The sequence below is a fragment of the Lissotriton helveticus genome, chromosome 1_1 (genome assembly GCF_964261635.1).
Source record: "Lissotriton helveticus chromosome 1_1, aLisHel1.1, whole genome shotgun sequence".
Classification (NCBI taxonomy): Eukaryota; Metazoa; Chordata; class Amphibia; order Caudata; family Salamandridae; genus Lissotriton; species Lissotriton helveticus.
In genome coordinates, this window is record NC_136057.1 from 1,454,348,498 (window position 1) to 1,454,371,738 (window position 23,241).

General features: G+C 47.7%; 1 protein-coding gene across 1 annotated transcript in view; it reads right to left on the reverse strand.

The window, feature by feature from the left end:
• Nucleotides 1-6,620: 6,620 nt before the first annotated feature.
• Nucleotides 6,621-23,241, reverse strand: part of SPMIP11 (sperm microtubule inner protein 11) — a 36,898-nt gene continuing 20,277 nt past the window's right edge. The window contains exons 3-4 of the mRNA XM_078658302.1: nucleotides 13,782-13,926; nucleotides 6,621-6,788 (exon numbers count right to left, since the gene is read on the reverse strand). Coding sequence (XP_078514428.1) covers nucleotides 6,740-6,788; nucleotides 13,782-13,926 — 194 coding nt within the window. The 3' untranslated portion in view covers nucleotides 6,621-6,739. The remainder of the gene's footprint in view (nucleotides 6,789-13,781; nucleotides 13,927-23,241) is intronic.

Consider the following 23,241-nt stretch of genomic DNA (forward strand, 5'->3'; position numbering starts at 1 on the left):
CAAATATATGACAGGGAATGAAGCGTCTAATGAACATGGGTAAACAGTGGGGGTTCATCAAGGGTCTAGGGGTGGTGGTGGGGGGGGGTGTCTATCCCTTGGTAGGTCGCCCAGCGAGTCAATATTTTCCTAAGCTTCCGGGGACATCCACGGGCCTGAAACAACACCACCTCTGCACCCATGCACCTATCTAGTTCAGCCTTCCATTTGCCCATAGTCGGGGGGGGGGGGAGGTTCCTTACCACAGCTGGGCAATGTCACATTTGGCAATTGTAAGAGCCAAAAAGAGTAGATGTTGCTTAAATGTGTTGCCCCTGATCTCGTCAGTGCTGTGCAGAAGAAAGCGTCTCGGATCTAGTGGGAGTTCCCATGCAAGTACCTCACTAAGACAAGAAGCCACCCTCCTCCAAAACGGCTGCAGCACTGAGCAGATCCAGACTGTATGTAAGAAAGTACCCTCGTCCCTCTCGCATCTCGAACAGGTGGGGACTGAATTACCCCCATTTTCCAAAGGCGGGTTCAAGTGTAGTATGCTCTGTGTATATATTTAAATTGAATAAGGCTGTAGCGCGTGGATACCGCTGCACCCCGAGGACTGGCTATAGCTTCAGCCCAATCATCCTCCGTCAATTCTGGAATATCCTCCTGCCATGCTCTTAGTTTTATCTAGAGTTGTACGTGTATGCATCGTCAGTGTTGGTAAATTTGCCTGATTTTATGGAACCCCAGGTCACCCATCAGTAGGGGACCCTCCAGTGGATGGAATTCTGGTAAAGTTTCCAGGGCACGAATATGGGGGCCTAATGTGTGACGTAATTGAAGATATTTATAAAAGTGCGTCTTGTTTAGGTGGAATTCCCTTTGCAGTTGGTGGAAGGACTTCAGTGTAGTGCCTTGCATCACGTCTCCCAATGTATATATCCCCGCTAGGTCTCATTGATGAAAACCCTACAGGGTAGTCACAGGGCGTAAGTATGTGCCTTGCCAGCGAGGGTTGTCTGAGTCAAGGTCTCACACAATCCCATCTGTCTCACTTTGTACCGCCAGTGCTGAATTACAGTTCTACTTGCGGGGGCAGTGCATTAAGGTTTCTGATTCTTTTAGTTTTTAAACCTTATATTTTATCTCATTTCAAGACATAACTATAATATATTGCAGTGAATTTCTACATTTTGTTGAGCATGTTCAGTCGGCTCCCCTGCTATGAATGGCTTTTGGCAATACGCATTGGGGTGTAAGCTGCAAGGCCTTTTCTCTGGCCTTTTAAATCACAATCTACTTTCAATCATACCTTAGAAATCCACATGAGGTGCGCTAAGCCTTTACTTTGTTTAACATCGAGCTCTACTTGCACTCCAAACTTCAGTGATTTGTAAATAGTGCATAATTTATCTTTCAACATGCACAATTACATTTGCCTCCAAGGCTTACGCTATTTCCGTGCTATGGACCCATAAGTGTACACTCAGTAACTATGCAGTATATGACTATGGTGTAATGAGTAATGTAATTTGAGATGTCATCAGTGATGTCATTTAACATGTCATCAGTGATGTAATACTTGAAATCAATTACAGTTAGCTCAGTAAACTATAACCTCATCACTGCGGCGCGAATTCCACCGCAGTGCTGATCAATCCTATTGCGGGCGTGGTCATGTCGGCTCCCGGTCGTCATCAGCACACGCCCACCGTGACTCATGATGGCCGGGAGCCGTCATGAGCATCGAAGAGGCTAATGGGTGAAATTCGGTGGGGTTTTTTCGTTTTTTTTAAACATTAGTTTTTATCTCCTTTCAACACCTAAATATAACGTCACTTTGACCTTTTGATTTCCTGTGAATTTCTAAGATTTTTTTTAAAATGCAAGCCAAGATCTTATTAGCATACCTAACTATAATGTCACTTGAACCCTGGCACGTTTTCAGTGATTTTTTTCTCCTGAAAGGGAAGATCTTATTGCCATGCCTAAGCATGTCATTTTAACTTTCATTTTTTTCATTGAAATATATAAATATAATCTAAGCTGAAATGTAAAGTCACCATGAGGTAAAACATTGTAAAGTAAAGGTAATCATGATGTAACCTATAGTGACGTACGAACATGCAATGAAACAACTGACATTCAGCTGGAGAATACGACTTTTTGGCTGTGTTACACTGTGTAGACTGCAGAAAACCCTCTGTCCATCTTTTTTGAATAATTATTTTAGGTTTTGTCTATAAATAAAATCATCAGAGGCTAATAAGCCACTTTATTGGGGGGTGGGGGGTGACATCGTCGTGCTCTCACGTTTATGGTGTAAGAGGGACAATTAGTCACGAGGGTGGAGGAGAGTACACCCTAATGCTGTGCTTTTTTTTTCTTAGCCTTTCAAATACACTGTGCTCAGCCTGTGTAGCAACTCCGCCCTCTTTTGCTGTAAGAGAATGTAGTTGCACCACTGAGCAGTTTCTGCCTCCAGAAAAAGATGTATGTGTGTGAGGTGTACTGGCGGAAATGCACCGTTAAACAGATTCTCTGAGAACTGGTTAACCACTGCTGTTAAGCAAGCCATCATTCTTCCCTGATGAAGATTATGCGCGAGTTGTCCATGATGGCACAAAAGGGGGTGGCCATGTCTGAACTGGGGTAGCAGAGTGGGCTAAAAAACGGTGATGGATTAAACCCAGATCTGTTGACTGGGTGTGAGTGTTTGATTGGTTCAGATGCTCCGTCCATCACCACCCCCTTTTGTACCGCTTTGGCCGCCATAAGTGTGGCAGTGTATGCTCAGACTTGAGTCCCTTGCTCACTTTGCCACTGGATTCAAGCAAGCCGGGCTGAAGACGGCTGTAATGCCAGAAACCGGTCCTCGGAAGCTTGTTTCCGGTCCAGGGAAGGCATGGCTTGGCAGTTCGGGCTGGACTGTTCCCACGAGGCACAGGGTCAGACTGATTTGCATATGGCCATGTCTGAACTGGGTTGGCAGAGTGGGCTAAAGAACGGTGATGGATTAAACCCAGATCTTTTGACTGGGTGTGAGTGTTTGATTGGTTCAGATGCTCCGTCCATCACCACCCCCTTTTGGACCGCTTTGACCGCCATAAGTGTGGCAGGGTATGCTCAGACGTGAGTCCCTTGCTCACTTTGCCACTGGATTCAAGCAAGCCGGGCTGAAGACGGCTGAATTCCAGAAACCGGTCCTCGGAAGCTTCTTTCCAGTCTAGGGAAGGCATGGCTTGGCAGTTCAGGCTGGACTGTTCCCATGAGGCACAGGGTCAGACTGATTTGCATATGGTCATGTCTGAACTGGGTTGGCAGAGTGGGCTAAAGAACGGTGATGGATTAAACCCAGATCGTTTGACTGGGTGTGAGTGTTTGATTGGTTCATATGCTCCGTCCATCACCACCCCCTTTTGTACCGCTTTGGCCGCCATAAGGGTGGCAGGGTATGCTCAGACGTGAGTCCCTTGCTCACTTTGCCACTGGATTCAAACAAGCCGGGCTGAAGACGGCTGTAATGGCAGAAACCGGTCCTCGGAAGCTTGTTTCCGGTCCAGGGAAGGCATGGCTTGGCAGTTCGAGCTGGACTGTTCCCATGAGGCACAGGGTCAGACTGATTTGCATATGGCCATGTCTGAACTGGGGTGGCAGAGTGGGCTAAAGAACGGTGATGGATTAAACCCAGATCTTTTGACTAGGTGTGAGTGTTTGATTGGTTCAGATGCTCCATCCATCACCACCCCCTTTTGTGCCACTTTGGCCGCCATAAGTGTGGCAGGGTATGCTCAGACGTGAGTCCCTTGTTCACTTTGCCACTGGATTCAAGCAAGCCGGGCTGAAGACGGCTATAATGCCAGAAACCGGTCCTCGGAAGCCTGTTTCCGGTCCAGGGAAGTCATGGCTTGGCAGTTCGGGCTGGACTGTTCCCATGAGGCACAGGGTCAGACTGATTTGCATATGGCCATGTCTGAACTGGGGTGGCAGAGTGGGCTAAAGAACGGTGATGGATTAAACCCAGATCTTTTGACTGGGTCTGAGTGTTTGATTGGTTCAGATGCTCCGTCCATCACCACCCCCTTTTGTACCGAGTTGTCCATGATGTCACGCAGAATCCAGAAGATCAAAATTCCCTTGTTGATCCCCATCTGCAGTTTTATGATGTACATGGACTCCCGGTCTCCTGTCAACCAGATCTTCATTTGTACACAGAAGTGTGACAAGGCACCACACAATTAGCACATGGTGAAGTTGTGAAATCTAGCTGCTGGCATTGCAATATTAGTCCAATTCCCAACCAAATTGATGAACAATGGTTGTGACGTCACAGCAGTAACTTTTTTTGAGCAAAGAGAGGACTGGGTTGTTCTTGGGGTACAGATAAAGGTCAAAAGAAGTGGATATTTAGGAGTGGTTAAATGGTAACCATCCTGTGGGTATCCGTTTTGTTGGATATAGTGGCCTCACACACCCTTGCAGGTGTCATGCTTCATCATGGGCAATGCTCCTCGTTGGGTGGGCGGTGCAATACCCAACGGGCAACACCTCAAAGAGGGGCTCTTTGGCGGAGATCTTTTTCCAACTGCCCGTGGGTGAAGTGTGGGTGAGGGGCCAAGGTAATGGTAGACGGGAAGTGAATGTAAAATAACGCAGAGGTGCCAGAAGGAACTTTATTCTGATGGTCCCATGCATTAACTAAAAACAACAGTTAGTCTAGGAGTTCTGGAAAAACAATGTATTCCTTACTCAAGACTATACTATAGGGTGAAGATAGTGGTCGACAGGTTTCTCGCATTGGGTAAGGTCACCCGCGATTCATCAGGACCTATAAATTCGCTGTCTACAGTGTGTCTGATCTACCTTAGTATCAGTATTCACTTTAACAGTATGGAAAGTACCTCTTTACACATTGTTCCATACCTAGGGGTCAATATTTAATTGTACCAGCAGTGCCTGGCGGGATGGACATCAGTGAGTCTAGCCTCTGTAGCTAAGGTTCTAGCTCCCGTGTCTGGGCTGGAACGCCTACCCTTCGCCGCCAGGACCGGATAGTCACAGCAGTAACCACAGCTGTAAAAAAAAGTCTGTTTTGCATATTAGCTCCCACTTTAAGCTATAGACAACATTTAGAATTATAGATAGATAACAATGAATAAAGAGGATGTTTTTTTGCCAATGGGGTTTTGAGTGTCACCAAATAGACAACGAGAGCGAAGCTTAAATTTTCTAATATCACTTAGAACCCCAGTGTGTATGTGGGTAAACCTTCAGACACACACATGCCAGCCTCCTTGCTTCTTACCACCCCTCCCCGCTACCCTGGTCCACAATTTCAATGCTGTGTCTTTAAATGAACCAATTCCCATTGATTTACCCCCAAATTTCTTAAGTGATTAATTCTGAAAAACTCTATAGAAACAGTAAAATCCTTCCCCATTTTACACAACGTTACTGCCTCAACATGCATTGACCTACTGTCCGTGCCATGTAAAGCACTATACACTATTTACAGCTATCTGGGCAGTGTCTTGAACCAAAAATGTGTGAATGTGGGCAACATTTCTTTTTGGTATTCTGATAGATCGACCCTGGTGAGGGGCTTGTCCTGACCCCTCTAGCAGTAGGTTATGTCCAGCCTCCTGCCCCCACTGGCCTCCATAGAGGCACACCCTGGCCCCTCCTGCTTTTACAACTAAGGTCCTTGTGAGGGGGCGCGCCATTTCTGATGTCGCATTAGCACAGAGGGAGGAGCATAGCTTCACTCATCAAGAGCCAAGGTATCTACTTGAGGCACACCCTGGCTTTCTAGAAATCACATCTGCATGCGCAACACACTCTGTACCCTGTGATAGTAGGCTGTGTGTGAGGGGTACACGCTGACCGCTTAAGTACCATGCTTCAGTTGAGGGGTACCATTGTTCCCTCTAGCACTGTGTGAGGGGCACATCCTGACCTCTGAGAGTAGGCTCATTGGTAGAAACTAGCCCTGATTACACCTTCTTCTATATGAAGGGCTCACTCTGCTCCTCAAGCAAGGTCTGTTTGTGCCACCTCATACTACTGAATACCAGGTAAGGGATCACCCAGTGAGGGGGCACAGTGATCTTTGGTGCGGCTGCCCTTGGTGTGTGAGGATCACCCTAAGCCATCCCGCTCCGAGCACTGCGAGGCGCACGCCTTGACACCTAGCACCAAGCAGTGAGCAAGACACCGGGCACCTTTAGCACAAAGAAGCGTGAAGGACAGGCCCTAACCATCTTACGTAAGGGGCACCGCCTGACCCTTTAGCAATGAGACCTATGTGAGGGACACACCTTGATCCCCCCTATTGCAATGAGGGACACACCCCTATTCCCGTACCCCCGAGATGTAGGTGACGGGGCACAGTGACCACTGTAGCTCTGATGGGGTGTGCGTGAGTGAAACACTACCCATCCACTGCCAAGCTCTAGGAGAGGGTCACTTACTGACGCCTCTAGCATCAAGCCATGTGTGAAGGGCGTGTACCCTGTCCCTGACCCCCACCTTTAGCACCAACAGGCCCTGGCCCCTCTTGCACTGAGCTATTACTGATGGGCATCTCGTGCGCCCTCACCCCTCCCCAACAGCTCACAAGAAGACAACATTCTGATCGCTGCTAAGGAAGAATAATGCTGAGTGTATTTTATTAAGCATAAACAATAGGTCTGGTGCAAGGGAAGCGGTGTGAAAAAAAGCCAGCTAGGTTCAAAGTGCTGTCGTCCGCCCACAGGGGCCATCAGAACAGGCTGAAAGTTCTGTCGACCTTCGTCATTTGATCCACAAACCTGCAAAAGAAACAAAGTGTCAGGGCATGCTATGTAACATCTCTGTGACCCTCAATGTCTGCATCCTCCCATCACCCTGCAGCCCTCCCTTCCACAGACCACCCCACACTAAACAACCATAATCACCCCCTGACAAGACTCTCCTCCAACTGCACAAGTGTAAACGTTTGTACGTGATCTTTTGATAACCAGGACCCTGAGCGCTGGCAGGCCAGGCTTTCTGCAGGACACTGGTCTGTAGGGGCAGGAATCTCTTCCTTGTGGCTTCGCTGTTCTCACATTTACAATACATTTCAGAGAGCCAATGTAGATGGATGGCCTTGTACATGCATATAGGTATGGACTGTCCCTCCTCCAGATGGAAGGGCAACAGTTGCTGAGGAAGAGCAGGGGCCAGATGTACGATCCATTTTACTGGACCAGTAAAGTACATTTGTCTATGTACAAATCAAAGTTTGTGAGTCGCTAACCTATTACCGACTAGCAAAATAGGGTTCACGAGTCGCTATCAGGAAGGGGCATGCCAAGGGTGTCCCCTGCCTCATAGCGTGTCTCAGGGGAATGTACGATTGTTTTGCAACTGCATTCCAGTCGCAAAATAATCTGTTTACCACCTACTTCAAGGAGGTGGGAAGCCAGTCGCAAACGGGAAGGAGTCCACAGGAAACCCCTTTCTTTTTGTGAATGGTAGTGAAAAGTTTTTTAAGAGCAGTCAATTTCATTTTAATTAATTAATATTGATGAAGCAGGTCAATTGTCACCCCATTGGGAATCGCTAATGTGTCTGAAACACATTAGTACATTTTATTTTGAGAGTCTCTAATTGCGTGTCACACAAAATCGCAATTAGAGACTCGCAAAATGAAATGTTTGTACACATGGGGCCTACCACTATCCTAGGAAGAGGTCTGCACGGTCCAGAAAGCTGCCGCAGAGTTGGGTCTGAGTCCTTTTGGTACACCAGACTGCCTGTGGTGCTCAGTACTTGAACACAAGTTGTTTTAAACAACGTAGACTTATGTTTTGTGCCCACTAACCTGTGAAATTGTAACACAATCGCCAAAATGTTTTTTCATTCGAATCCGTCTCAGAAGTACAACTCCTGCAAGGTGACCAGCCCCGGCATACAGGTAAGGGTGGAGAAGTTGGGGACACTGTTATGTATTCCTATTTGAAAGTTTTATAACCAGGTAAGGCCTCTTGTCAATCCCTATCATATCCTTATTTTCCTAAGCCCGTCACTCCTGAAGTCATAGAACATGCTACTCATATTCCTTCCGTTGTGGTACCAAACAGCCATCGCTTTTCGTAGTGTTAGTCGTGAGCTGGGGCTGCACCCTTGTTGGTCACGGGTGGATTCAGTAGTGTATCTGCCCTCTCTGCCTATGTCCACTGCACTCTGTGAATTGGCCCTCTCCTGGGTGGAGTATAGAACACACGTCCTTGTGAGCAAACACTGAAATGTGCTTGCCACTGTTAATTCTTGGTGACAAAGGACTGGCTGTGGCTTGTACGAGTAGGGAATTAGGCGACTACCTCCTTGGTTTGTGACTTGCACATCTGTTAGCTTCTCTCCACGTTGTCTAGTATCATGTGTTGTGAGCTTGCATGCCTGCTCGTGAACTCAGGGTCTGGACTACCACTAACCAAAGAGTTGCTCTGGGCTGGCCCTCTAGCGCTCTGGGTTTTCTTTAAATACCATTTAGCATGCTTCTGTGTCGCCTGTTCATACTCTTGGCTTTACTATCTCGCCGCTCTTGGATGAAACCTTAGTATCATTCACCAAGGCTGTCTATGTCCATTGGATGCCAGTTGGTCGCTCTCCTGCTGGATGGGCTGCGTAGATCATCTACCTTGGCTGCCTTGTATCTAGTGCATGCTGAGGTTTGTCCCTCTCGTTCTGGGAAAACTATATTTATAATTCGCAAATTCCGTCTGAACCCAGTGCATGCCCGGGTGTTGCTCTTCTGTCACTCCGGTGGTGCTGCAAGTAATTGACCCTAGCTGCCTAGAAGGAGGCTTGCCTCGGAGTTGCCCTCTGTTGCTTTTTAGATCTTCTACTATAGCTTCCTGTATCCACTGCATGACCGTGGGTTGCTCCTCAGCCACTCTGGTTGTGGCGCTTCAAATCCTTTACCTAGCTGCCTACAACGAGGCATGCCGCGGAGTTGCTCTCTGTCACTCTTCAGATCTTTTAACATGACTCCCTGTATCCACTGCATGCCTATGGGTTGCTCATCAGTCGCTCCATGTTGGAATCGGTAGACCATTTACCCTGGCTGCCTATAATTGGTGTATTCCTGCAAAGTGCTCCTCTACCCAATTAAGCAGTGGAACATATGCCTTCTTAAAGATGGTAGACCAATCCACAAGAACAGCCATCTCTCCTCTACTTCATTCCACTCCAAGCATAAGCGCAGCTTCATCATTACAACAATGCCAGGGATACTTTCCATTACTAATTTCAAATGACACCAATATTCTTTCCAGTGGGCCTAGACTCATACCACACACTGTTTCAACCTGGCACAGCAATAAATTAATGTAAATCGTAAGTGCTCTATTCCCCACTTCTTTTCTTGTTTGCACGGTGGCGACAGCAAATGATGTCAAGATAAGAACACCACTCCTAGAAATCACTCACCACACCAACAAGCTTCCCATGCAAGCCATACTACATACCACCACTCTTTCCGCCGAGCACTTCCCATGCTGTATCATGATATCTGTCTGCTAATGTACTTTGGTGCATCGTCAGGGCCATGAACCACTGTAAATGCAACTACTTGCTTGGTTCCTATACTGTATCAAACAACGCTCGGTATGCGCACTTGGCTCTGCGTTAATTATGCTGCGATATTTTGCTGACTGCACTAAAACAATGCTGCAGTAGTAGGTGGCGAAATGCCTGTGTGGAGTAGGGGCGGTTGGGTTCACCCCCTGTTAAAATAAACAAAAGTCTGTCACAGTGGGGAAAACACTGGCTTCCAGAATGTTTCCGTGTTTCCCTATGGACAAATGTCCGCAAAACATTCTGCTTGGTGGAATGGATAAAGCGTTTTGAACACTTAAGTGCACTAAATAATTCTACACTGCAGTGTAGTTTTCTTCAAAAAACGGAATCCCCCTTGTCCGCAGCAAGCCTCTCTTCCTGGGGTGTCTAGTGTTGCTGCCTCTGCGGGCCTCCCTGATGTGTCACAGTGCGTTCCTAGTGGGGTTGATGCGGTGTTTGGTTGAGTTGTAGTTTGGTTGAGTTGTAGTTTGGTTGATAACCTTTGCCTCTAGAGTGTGACTGTCATGCCTAAAGGTGCCTTTATGTTTTTAGGTCGAGCTTGGGCAGCGCATACGCTGCTCTGCGGCATGCTGTATTCAATTATGGACTTGAAGCTCCACCCACTCCCCGCCCTTATTTTTCATTGACTTGTGTCATTGTCCTTTGTAAATGCTGGCTTCCGATTCCTTAATAGGCTTGTCTGTCCCTCTTTAGTACCACCTTGTCTTCATTTGTAACCTCCCATGAGGCGTGGCCCTTTTACTTCTGTTGTTACACGGTATGTCTTATTTAGCCTGTAACCACTCTTTTCTTTAAAGAGTTTCTCCTCCTGCAGGCACAACATGCTTTCCTGCAACATCCAGCGTGCCACGCGTGCTTTCACTTTCCAAGCAGCCCTGGACAATGGCGGCCACTTCTTTGACATGAAATAGGTCTCACATTTACAAGAGTTTGAGCTATTGGCATTGTAAATGACAGTGCCTTTTATTTATGTGTTAATTATCGAAACAGATAAATAAAAGGCCTTGCCATTTACAATGCCAATAGCTTAAACTCTCACAAACGAGAGACCTATGCATTGCAAATGCTTGTTTGAAGCTTACATTCCGGCTTTTGCAGCAAAAGGGACCAAACATTTCAGGTGCCCCAGCTGATGCAAAAGTGTTTGCATATATACAAGTTACTGGAGCCTCACCACAGGTTTCGGGCTCAGCGCCATCATATTGCGTCGCGCAGTGGCTTGTATTAATTACCACCATTTTTGATTTTTTTTTCGCCGCCCTGACGGTTGTATGTTATTACAACGAATTCCGTTGCAACGCATGCCTTTACCACGCATGCGTTACAACGGAATGCTATTTCAACGCATAACCTTTTCCTCTCTTTGTTCGTGGTGACGTCGTACGTCGTTAAGAGGAAGCGGAAGTTTCTTTCCGTTTCCTTTTAAACGACGCCGAGTGACTTTAGGTGAGTTTCTCTTTTTTGGGGGGGGGGGGGAGACCCCCCAAGCCCCCTTTTTTAATGTTAGCCTTTACCACACATGCCTTTACTACGTACCTCGTAGTAAAGGTATGCGTGGTAAAGGCTTTCGTAGTAACCACGCATGCGTTGTAATGCATGCGTGGTTAATGTTTCCGTGGAAACGGCCGCGTTGTAGTGGCCGTTTTCCACTAGGCATATTAAAATTGATAACAACTTTTGACTGGGGACGACTGCGGGCTATTATTGAAAAATGCATGACATAAAGCATTCCCTTGAGGGTTCTACCAATTCTAATAGAATTTCAATGAAACACCTGGGCCGAGTCGTGGTAGAGAAGAATAGTGACCTGTTACCTCACATTGCAACCTAGTCTGGGGATAATAGGGTTGCTTTCTCATCTTTCTCCTTTTTACCGTATATTTAGCATACTGGAAATTTTGAGCTGGGCTATATCTTTCCACAGCATCTGGGTGGTAGGTTAAGAAGATGTTTCTCCTTCATATTACCTCTATGGACCTTCAGGGCTCCCCGAAAAGACGTTTTGTACTTCAAATTAAACACTATTCCAATAAATCCTGACATATCAGAAATCGTAGCCCTATGAAAGTTACCTAGAGATTTCAAATGAAGTTTGGATATCCTCCCTAAAACACAATTGATACCAATGGGTATTTGGATTTGCATTTTGATGATCAATAAAGGTAGAAGAATCACAAGGACACCAGTGGAACACCACTCTGCTCAACAGAAGAAGGGAATGCCTTGAATACCAAATCTGGGAGTCCCTCGCTTTCACCTTTACTTGAAGTCTCCTGAGGAAAAACCATGCACACTTTGCACTAAGTCTACAATTTGGTTCCTTCAGTCCCAGCACAGTTTCAACGCCTTCAAGAGCAGTCTAATCAAAACAGAGCAGAGGCTCATGCGGGGAAGCTGAAGAGAGGTGATCAAGATGAAATTAAGTAAAAGAGTGTGTGGGGTTAGGTTCTTGTACCTCAGGCCAGGCGTTCGACTCAAAGCATAAAAATATAAATCTTCACCTTTTTTTGTGTTTGATCTCCTCTGTCCAAATGCCCCCTAACTAAGGCCAAATGCCCCATAACTAAGGATTTCTTCGTTCCAATGTGGCCTCTACTTATCGAAAGGTACAGTTCACTTTCTACCATGCAACACACATTCACAAGTTTCCTCAGGATTGGGGATTTCCATGACTCATGATGCATTCCCTTTCTTTGTACACAGGGCAAGATAATCTTGTACAAGCCATGAGGAAGACCCTCTGAGCAGAAACAGGTTGAAATGTGTTGACACTTCATTAGGAAAGACTATGTTTACATTACAAAGTTACTTAACAGAGGCAGCCAAACGGAGGGCATGCCTGGGTCCAAGTCGGAACACATATGGCCTCCCTCAGATTTTCAGTTAGGACCATGGTGAGAGGTTGAAATTGGTCCCGTCCATTCTTAATTCAGAAGGACTGAAGTTGTAATTAAAGCTAAAGGGAAAAATTGTTTCTCATCAAATATGATGCTTCCCTTTTGATAAAAGTATATTTGTTTTTTCCCTTCATATTTGAGCACTAATCCTTGTACAGATTGGTGGGCATGTTTGTTTCAGTTAAACTCTTTATGTGCATTATTGATGTTAAATGCATTTACCACTGTCTTTTTTCATCTCCCTAATTATGTTCTCAAAAGTACGATTTTCAGGTAAAATATGATTTGCTCCAACACAATCAATTAACAATTTTTTATGTGTAATTTATCATAACCGTTTACTACCAACGTTAAAGTAGGATGAGTATTTTCTTATATTTTCATGGAATTAAGCTAAGTGCCTATTGATGTCTAATTAGCTCAGGACACATTCGTTTTTCATGATCTTTTAAATGCTCCAGTTAAGCTCCTCCTTTCCTCTGTGAAGAGGTGGTGAAATTGACAACAAAGAGGGCACGAGGGAGAGGAAAGAGCTATCTTTTACATGTGGAAAGTGATTAGTCTACCTAGCATTGATTGTGCGCATAGATAGTCATGAGGAGACAGAAGATGGCTTTAAACGCTCATGCAATTTTCTGTTAACGTACATCCACAGGAGGGAAAACTGCTGCACTGATTTTGGCTCATTTCAAACCTCTGGTTTCCATATCATATCTGTGTAAGCTCCCTTGCTCCCTGCCATTCCAGCCACACCTAAGTTTTAGATCTGGTCACAAAAGAGGGTGAAAGACTGAATTCCCCATTTAAAGAATATTTTGCTATCAGTGTTGGCCATATTGTATGGGAGTATGATGTACGGGGTGGAGTTCTTAACAAGCCTGAGGTTGGCTATAGAGAGAATTTGTGCAATTTTTGAGAGCCTTTAAAAAAGTTTTAAAGAAATTCTGTATTTTAAAATAATTGTTCCCATGTTACTACTTTAAAATGTACCTAGCTTTGTGTAAACCAAAAAACTTCAATTTGTGAACTGCCCTTCATCCTGTCATTTCCCCACAATCTAATTTTCCAAAATAAGCACAGACAATCAATCACAAACCCCAACATTTCTATCCTGGTGTGCATCCAAAGCCCTTGCCTGAACCCAGATATCTCTGAAGTTAAGTGAGATGATGAGGGAATTACACATGTTCAGAGTTCTTCTGTCAGAGGATGGGTGTGGCACAGGTGGGTGTGGCACAGGCGAGTGTGGGCATTTCACACATTCAGAGCCCAACCCCTTCCTGCCCTTCATGTTGCGCTCACCTGGTCATAGGGCTGCTGATCATCGGGTGGCGCGGGGTTTTGATCCAGGGGTCAACAGTCTCCGGTCGCACTAAAGGGTCACGTGGCATCCACCACCCAAAACCCTGGCCTGCTGTCAAAGGCAATCTGTACATTTGGTTCGGTGCTGAAAGAGAAACCGCATAGTGTTAGAGTAAGTCCTGATTACCTAACAGTTACCCCGATTGTTCTCTCGCTCTTCTGATTCACCTGGATCCTAACCCTAAACCGGTTGTTTCTGATCATCAAGCGGCACAATGGTCGGCAATTCTGGATGTGTGCCCATGATTCCTAGACTTCTTATGTGTAGGAGCTCACTTCATGCCCCATTCATCTGACAAGAACCTCACTGAACTGGCTGTGTAAAGCAACCTTGTTAGAGGTAGAATTCAGGGGCGGCACCTCCGCTAAGGCGTGGCGCCACTGCCTACCAGCATGGCAAAAAAGGAAAAATAAAATGTTAATGACGCAATGTTATAATCATTTTTTTTTGCTGTGCTGGGGCAGGTTTGTGGTGCGGGCGGGGCTAGGCTGCGCAGGGGGAGGAGTGGGAGCACCCTCCTAAGTGTGCATGAAAGTTAGGCCGGCCCTGGGGCCGCCCAAACATTCATGCACACTTTGCATGGTCTCCACCCAGGCTGCATTACAGCCTGGGTTGGAGGATATGCATAGGCTCTAATTCCCTATCTGAGCCCAGACTAATCACAATGCTGCATTCCAGAATTGTGATTGGCTTAGGGGAGCCTATCCTGCTTCCTGTTCGAACAGAAGCCAGGAAGAGGATGGAAGAGAGACGGTGGCCAGCCAGGCAGCCTGACGGCAAGTGTTTAAAAAAAAATGTTCTCCACCCCCCTTGTCTACAGTGACATTCCACTATACACCTACGGTGAAGACTGCCTTAGAGTGCAGTTTTGCTAACCTTTGGCCTACAGAGACCAGCGACTTATGGAATTGGGGTGGAATCTGTATTGCCAACCCAAATATGAGAGTTCCAAGACGATATATGTACAGGTTTATGGGTTTTCATATTTCTCTAGCTCAGTCCAAGATCATAGCTGTGCTATGTTAATTACACCTCTCTCCAGCAGCAAGAACAAAAGCCACCCACACACAAAGGGGGCCTTTAACAGCGCTTCACTCAGCTCCTGAGCAAGAAAGGGTTGGGGTTGAAGGATCTACATCCATTAGCTGTCACACTGTACCAGGGATGGGCAGCCCAAGCCCACGGAACACAGGAGGAAGCCCAGACAACTGATGCTAACAGAGTAGGGAGCTTCCCTTTGAGGATTTAGTGGTCAGGGTCCTGGCAGTGGTGTCAGCGAGAAGTGGAGCGGAGTCCCCCAGAGGGGATGTGACTCCTGGTGGATGCCATCTTGAATTGTCCCACCATGCTGTCCAGGAGGATTGGGACAGGGGTGGAGTGGTGGTGATGTACCCCAGGATAGGCCAGAGCTGTGTCGCTTCTGTAGCCTTCCGCCCCCCACTTAAAATGCCTTGCTCAAGGTGGACAGCTCGCTCTTGATTGTGTTTTGTGCTGGACACTGGAACTGGAGGTGGCAGCCATGGACAACTAGAAGGAGGAACCCCTGATATCCATCTGGACTAAGTACTCGAACTACAGTTACATTCAGGACCAGTGGGGCTCTCCCCAGGACCAGGGAAGCTGGTCCTGTTACACCCCCTAAAGACTAGTTGGGGAAAGAACTGGACTTCTTCTCCAAGGTGGAGTAAAGCCCCATATTAGAAACAAGCATGGGCATAGCCAATATGTCTCGCCTTTGGGACCTTATAAGTGTATAGCCATGCAGCACATTATCAGCCAGTGTCAGCGCAGGTGCAATAACACAGGTAGTCACTAGAGGTTCCTGGATAGGAATATGCAGCGCTGGGTGCACTATGTTGCACTACCACATGTCATTACTAGAGGACCCTAGAGAGCCTGACGTCAGCTCTCGGGGCAGTGACAGACTGAAGGAGAGAATGGAGCCCAGAGTGCTTGCTGCAAGATTGACAGAACCCAGTGTGTTCCAAGGCTCTGCCCACAATTGTCTTACACCTCCGTATACTCCCCAGCCATGTAAGTTGTATGAAGCAACTCCTTTAGAATGCCACTCACCACAGACACAGACCAGTGTCAGATAGAAGCGATGTCTTTGAAAGAGAGAAGGGGTATGCAGGAGAAAGCAACGGCAAATTGATAATTACTTTATGGTGTGATTTATTATGTTCCTTTCTCCGAAAGACTCTCAATAAAAAATCTTAAGCAGGAGGGAATACAAAGAGAGAGGTTAAACAAGAGGGGGACAATGAAATAATATATGGTGATGAGAAAAGAAAGTGTAACAATTAAAGAACGGAGGTGATTTATTGCATAAACACAGGATCCCAAGAAAAGAACAAAGAATATCCAACGAGGTGATGTGAGACAAACCTGACAGGGGCCGTTTGTAGGAATCCCGTAGCGCCAAAACGCAAGAGATTCCAAGCACTATGGGTTAACAATGAAGGGTGGGTGATGTGAAACAAACAGGCAAACACATACTGCACGCTCCCCATGTACTTGTTTGGTACTAGCATGCACCAGGGAGAATTGATGCATTTGTACAGTGCGCCTCGGGAATCAACTGGCTTGTGAGCGCTAGAGGGATTGGTCTCGTTCATTGCACTGTTAGTGAGGCATTGTGTCCAGCTCCCAGTCAGGAAGATGCAAGCTCAGTATTGAGGGGTCCTGATGGCACCGGGGCGGTGCCTGCCTCGTGCAAGGCTCGCCGGGAGTGAACAATAGATAGCCTGGAGTCAGGGAGCAGGTAGTCACAGAGCTCGGGGATATTGAAGGAGCGCCTGGAATGCTCTCTGTATACACAAGGCGCACTGCCTGTTAATCGGATGCCAGCCAGCAGCTCTGCAGTGCCCCCTTCTTCCCGTGGCGTTAGTCGTCAGTGTGGCATCGGGAGTGGACAGACCGGTGAATAGAACAAGCAGGATCACACTAACAGTGTTTCCACATTACACTCCACGCTGTCACCAAATAAACAGATAACTCGCGCTCAGCACCATCCTATACAGGGCACTCTACCCTAAACGCACTTGCTTCTCTCCATGCCCCAAAACAAACAAGCATTTACAATGCAATGGTCTCGGCATTATTAAAGAGCTATTGGCATTGCTCATGACATTTTTTTTCATTTTTTTTTTAAAACATAAATAAATGGTATTGTCATTTCCAATGGTAATAGGTGAGCATTAGAGAGTATTCGCGGACAAAGAGCCACACACAGACAGAGCCCCGCACACACACACACAGACAGAGCCACGCACAAACACACACAGACAGAGCCACGCACAAACACACACAGACAGAGCCATACACACACACACAGACAGAGCCACACACACACACAGCCAGAGCCACGCACACACACAGACAGAGCCACGCACACAGACAGAGCCACGCACACACACAGACAGAGCCACGCACGCACACAGACAGAGCCACGCACGCACACAGACAGAGCCACACACACAGACAGAGCCACGCACACACACACACGCAGACAGGGCCACACACACAGACAGAGCCACACACACACACAGACAGAGCCACACACAGACCGAGCCACACACAGACAGAGCCACACACAGACAGAGCCACACACAGACAGAGCCACACACAGACAGAGCCACACACAGACAGAGCCACACAGACAGAGCCACACAGACAGAGCCACGCACACACACACAGACAGAGACATGCACACACACACGCAGACAGAGCCACGCACACACACACGCAGACAGAGCCATGTACACACACACGCAGACAGAGCCATGTACACACACACACAGACAGAGCCACGCACACACACAGAGCCACACACAGACAGAGCCACGCACATACACACACACAGACAGAGCCACACACAGACAGAGACACACAAAGACAGAGACACACACACACACAGACAGAGCCACGCACACACACAGACAGAGCCACGCACACACACACGCAGAGAGAGCCACGCACGCACACACACAGACAGAGCCACGCACACACACACACAGACAGACAGAACCACGCACACACACACAGCCTACGGTCCTCGACCTAAAAATGTAGTTCACTAATACAATAACATTTTCGATTACCTTCAAGCGGGTTTTGAATACCCACAAGCATGCATGTGGCTGTATTCTACTTTTGCAGGCTATTATCGTTAGCTATACATAGTTTTACAGTCACTTATTTAGACAATGATAGACGTTGACAAATATGCTTTCCAATCATAGGCAGTCTCCATGCATCTCAAGGCGAAGCAGGAAACTCCTTCGAGGCTAATAAAACTGGTAAACACACGTGGTAGGGACTTTCCAATGAGTCAACAGACAGGGGCGGGCTCTGACAAAGAGAAAATGAAACTATTCATCCTGCAGTCCAGTATCTTCCGGTGCAATGAGAAGTTCTCTTCTTCATCAAATTGTATAACTGCTGTTTAAAATGATCCGTTTACGGTGTTGGCTGCTTTTGCTCACAGTAAGTATTCACGTTTAAACTTTGTACTTTACAAACGTACGAACATTAGTCCTAGCAGCGCAGTCAAACTAAGTGGACGTTGTAAATGCACCCCAATGGCGTGTTTTAAACCTTCAAGGATGCCATTGCAAGACAGACTTCCCCACCTCCCTCCCAGTCCCCAGGGATATCATTGAATACATATGAAGCAGACTTTTAAGGGAGCGAGTGTGGTTTGTATTACTTTACTAAGCCTAAATTCGGTGTTCACTATCCGAAAACGCGTTTTCAAAAACAATAAAACCGCGGTGGTTTATCCGGCAGGCATCCGGGCTCTTATAAATGCAGTTCTCCCACAATTGGTACCGAGAGACCGTATACCATCTTTAATGAAGGAAAACACAGAAAGTTTTCCAATGTTTCGGGATAGTCAAACCCGGATCTAAAAGAGGAACGCAGAACTCGGTGACTCTGACATTGTGGCTATGCTCACCTACTTGGTTGCGGTCTAGTTATGTTTTCCTTTTTTTGTAAAAGAGTTTCTACTCGCACTCCGTAACAATCAATGTTTTTAAATCCTGTATTTACGCTTCGAATATATAAAAAGTATACATTTCAATAGAAGCTAGTTACTGTTTTCTGATAAACGTAAAATCAGGGCACAAGTCCTAAACGAGAGCGGGGCGGAGGAGGGCTGCGGGCAGAGGGAAGAGGGGGCGTGGCGTGACATAGGAGAGCTGGGGCCGGAGGGAAGGGGGGCGAGGAGAGACGAAGGAGAGCTGCGGGCAGAGGGAAGGGGGGCGAGGCGTGAAGGAGAGCTGCGGGCAGAGGGAAGGGGGGGCGAGGAGAGACGAAGGAGAGCTGCGGGCAGAGGGAAGGGGGGGCGAGAGCGGGACAGAGGAGGGCTGCGGTCAGAGGGAAGGGGGGGACGCCAGAGGAGCAGAGCAGCTCCGGAAACCACCACTATGTTTCTCCGAGGCAAAGCAGAAATGCCTCGGAGAAAGCACGGTCATTTTCGCATTCGGGGCGTGTTTTTAGGTTTGAGTGACGGATGATATCACAGATAGAAAGAACCTAAAAAACACACCCCCGAATCCGAAAAAGATGGGGTTTAAGGGGAGTGACGCCCCTCTCCTCCAATGGCAGGCCAGTATTTACTAGGCCAGCCAATGGAGAAGAGGGGCGGGTTCCAAGCCCCCTCTAAGAATCATTAAATCTGGGGCTCCGCCCACTGCTACGCAGTACGACAGGCGAGACCTAAAAACTAATTGTAAGGCTTCCATAAGACATCTAGACTACATTACTGCTAGTAGTGGCACAACAAGGTAGTTATTCTACCAGCGCATCAAAACGTCTTGTGACTGCGAAGGCATGTCTTTCCCCAAAAATGTTCTCGCCAAAATAGCACTGATCACTACTGTTTGTTTTTCTGGAATTCGACTGTAATTATGACATGCCTTTAGGTATCGTAAGCCTGCCAGATTTGCAGTTTTATAAGCCCACTTCCTTTAAATGACCACAGATATTAAGATGTTAATTAATTGAAAGTAAATCTGAAATACCTTTCAACGAAACAAAGTTTCACCGTGTTCACAAGAAATATTTTTAAGTTGCCACACAATGTGTCCCCGTGGCCAAAATTGAAGTAAAGTTGCATTTCGTGCTACAGTACAGTGCTAAATGCCAGATTTGCACTTTGCTACATTTTTTCCAAAACTTGGTGTATTTACGCAAAAGGAAATTACACAAATTTCGCACACCCCCAAGTCCTGGCTTTCTCATAAGAAGGAAGGAATAGACTCTTCCTGGACTACAAGGAAGCTAGCAGAGCAAGGGTTGCAACAAAGACATTGTAGAAAGACACTCTCAATCAAGAGGCATGGTTTTAGTGACCCTGGAACACTAAAACATTTAACACACAGAGTTTAAAAAGTAAAATATTATTAATAATGACAAATAGATTGTTCCCAACAAAATAAATCAGCATGAGAACCGCGTGTGCTAGTCGTCTGCAACGGGTTTGTTAATTGGTGTCGTTCTTAATCTTAACAAAAGTAACCATGCCATCGGAAGGGTGAGACGTAAATTTGCCCCAGTGGGTTTGAACCTGGCATCAGCAGGTTGCACGCTTTCTTGCTTCACAGCTGTCCCCACCTCGCCATTCCCTCCACAAACACCTCATCTGCTTGGCTACTATATCACCTTGTTGCCATGGCAAACAGCAACTGTGGTACTTTTCTTATGAAACACACACTGCCCATCAACTGGACAGCGTGACGTCACGCTCTCTCGGATTGGCTGATTTTCCACCGGACCCACTTACTATGCACTCAATTAAACCATTTGTCTAGCGTTACCTCTGCTCCAACCGGATGGGACATTTATTATTTATGAGGCTTTTTTTTTTTTAAATAACCTTGAATGTATGGATAACAGACCCATTTTCAGTACACATATCATTATCGCTACAACAAACACATGTCACAGGCTGAATTATCTTAAGGGTTAAACTCAGATGTTAGGGTCACACAATATCCCCGTACTATGTTATTAAGCTGAATCAGGAGAAAGGCTGACACATGAACCTGTGAGACAGCAGGGGCATTTTTACAGTAAACACCCAACCCACTGCGTTTTCCTCGCCAGTCTAGATGTGTTTCTCACTAGAATATCGGTTTAATAATTCCATTATAAGGAAATGCAAAGACTGGTGTCAGCACGAATGTGAGCTGGTGGTTGCTGCGGCTATAGAATATTTTGTTAGGATTAAATCGCGCAAGATTTCTTTTCGTAGCCCGAAATTCATTCTCACCCTCCCAAGTCGCATGCAGAGAATAACAAGCGCTAAAAGACATGCGCGGCCCAGCGTCAGTGAAAGTTAAAGAGAACTTGTGCATGCAGAGCTTTTGCCTTGCGGGAGCAAGCAGCAAGGCGCGATAATTGCAAACAGATGGCTACGTTACGTGTTAAGCCGACAAACCTTCTGTGGGACGCTGTGCCATCCTGTTTTTCTGCCCGCACTGCTCGGTTTGGACCGGGACTCGCTGCAGCGCCTTGCCGCACCCGCTTCGCGGGTCCCGCTTCGTGGCGCTTTTTTGGGAGCTGCTTCTTGGACTGCCTGCTCGAGGGGGAAGAAGGTAATCTGCCTCAGGTGTGAGCGCTGCAGGGACTCGCTTGTCCAGGAGTCCCTGCGTGACCCGAGTCAGCTGGTCTGCGCACCCTGAGAGCCCCGCCCCCAGGCCGGTAACCAGGATTTAAGTGCCCTCCCTCCCTGACATCTGTGGGTTACGTGTTAAGCCGACAAGCCTTCTGTGGGACGCTGTGCCATCCTGTTGTTCTGCCCGCACTGCTCTGTTTGGACCGGGACTCGCTGCAGCGCCTTGCCGCACCCGCTTCGCGGGTGCCGCTTCGCGGGTGCCGCTTCGTGGCGCTTTTTTGGGAGCTGCTTCTTGGACTGCCTGCTCGAGGGGGAAGAAGGTAATCTGCCTCAGGTGTGAGCGCTGCAGGGACTCGCTTGTCCAGGAGTCCCTGCGTGACCCGAGTCAGCTTGTCTGCGCACCCTGAGAGCCCCGCCCCCAGGCCGGTAACCAGGATTTAAGTGCCCTCCCTCCCTGACATCTGTGGGTTACGTGTTAAGCCGACAAACCTTCTGTGGGACGCTGTGCCATCCTGTTGTTCTGCCCGCACTGCTCTGTTTGGACCGGGACTCGCTGCAGCGCCTTGCCGCACCCGCTTCGCGGGTGCCGCTTCGTGGCGCTTTTTTGGGAGCTGCTTCTTGGACTGCCTGCTCGAGGGGAAGAAGGTAATCTGCCTCAGGTGTGAGCGCTGCAGGGACTCGCTTGTCCAGGAGTCCCTGCGTGACCCGAGTCAGCTTGACTGCGTACCCTGAGAGCCCCGCCCCCAGGCCGGTAACCAGGATTTAAGTGCCCTCCCTCCCTGACATCTGTGGGTTACGTGTTAAGCCGACAAACCTTCTGTGGGACGCTGTGCCATCCTGTTGTTCTGCCCGCACTGCTCTGTTTGGACCGGGACTCGCTGCAGCGCCTTGCTGCACCTGCTTCGCGGGTGCCGTTTCGTGGCGCTTTTTTGGGAGCTGCTTCTTGGACTGCCTGCTCGAGGGGGAAGAAGGTAATCTGCCTCGGGTGTGAGCGCTGCAGGGACTCGCTTGTCCAGGAGTCCCTGCGTGACCTGAGTCAGCTGGTCTGCGCACCCTGAGAGCCCCGCCCCCAAGGCCGGTAACCAGGATTTAAGTGCCCTCCCTCCCTGACATCTGTGGGTTACGTGTTAAGCCGACAAACCTTCTGTGGGACGCTGTGCCATCCTGTTGTTCTGCCCGCACTGCTCTGTTTGGACCGGGACTGGCTGCAGCGCCTTGCCGCACGGGTGCCGCTTCGCGGCGCTTTATTGGGAGCTGCTTCTTGGACTGCCTGCTCGAGGGGGAAGTAGGTAATCTGCTTCAGGTGTGAGCGCTGCAGGGACTCGCTTGTCCAGGAGTCCCTGCGTGACCCGAGTCAGCTGGTCTGCCACCCTGAGAGCCCCGCCCCCAGGCCATCACGTACTCTATTTAATTGACTCACTTTACCGCTGCACGGGACGCCGGGCTAAGCCCGGGCAAAAGGCGGGCCCTCAGAGGCAAGAGGAGGCTGAGCTGGGCCTATACTCTAATACGTTGCAAAGGATTATTTGTTTGTACATTTTGCTAGCTTACCATGGCCTTGAACCTTGAAAAACTTATACCCGTAAAGGCAGGGGGAATTAGTAAAGGTATACTTGATAGCTACTTTACTAAGGTTGCTCCAGATATAGAAAGGGAGAGTGCATTGGCTGAGCGCCGGGCTGAGCGACGTCGCTCTGTTGAATGTATGAAAAATAGACCTCCCTTGGATTTTTTGCAACAAACTACTCCACTTGATGTAAGCTCCCATACTGAAA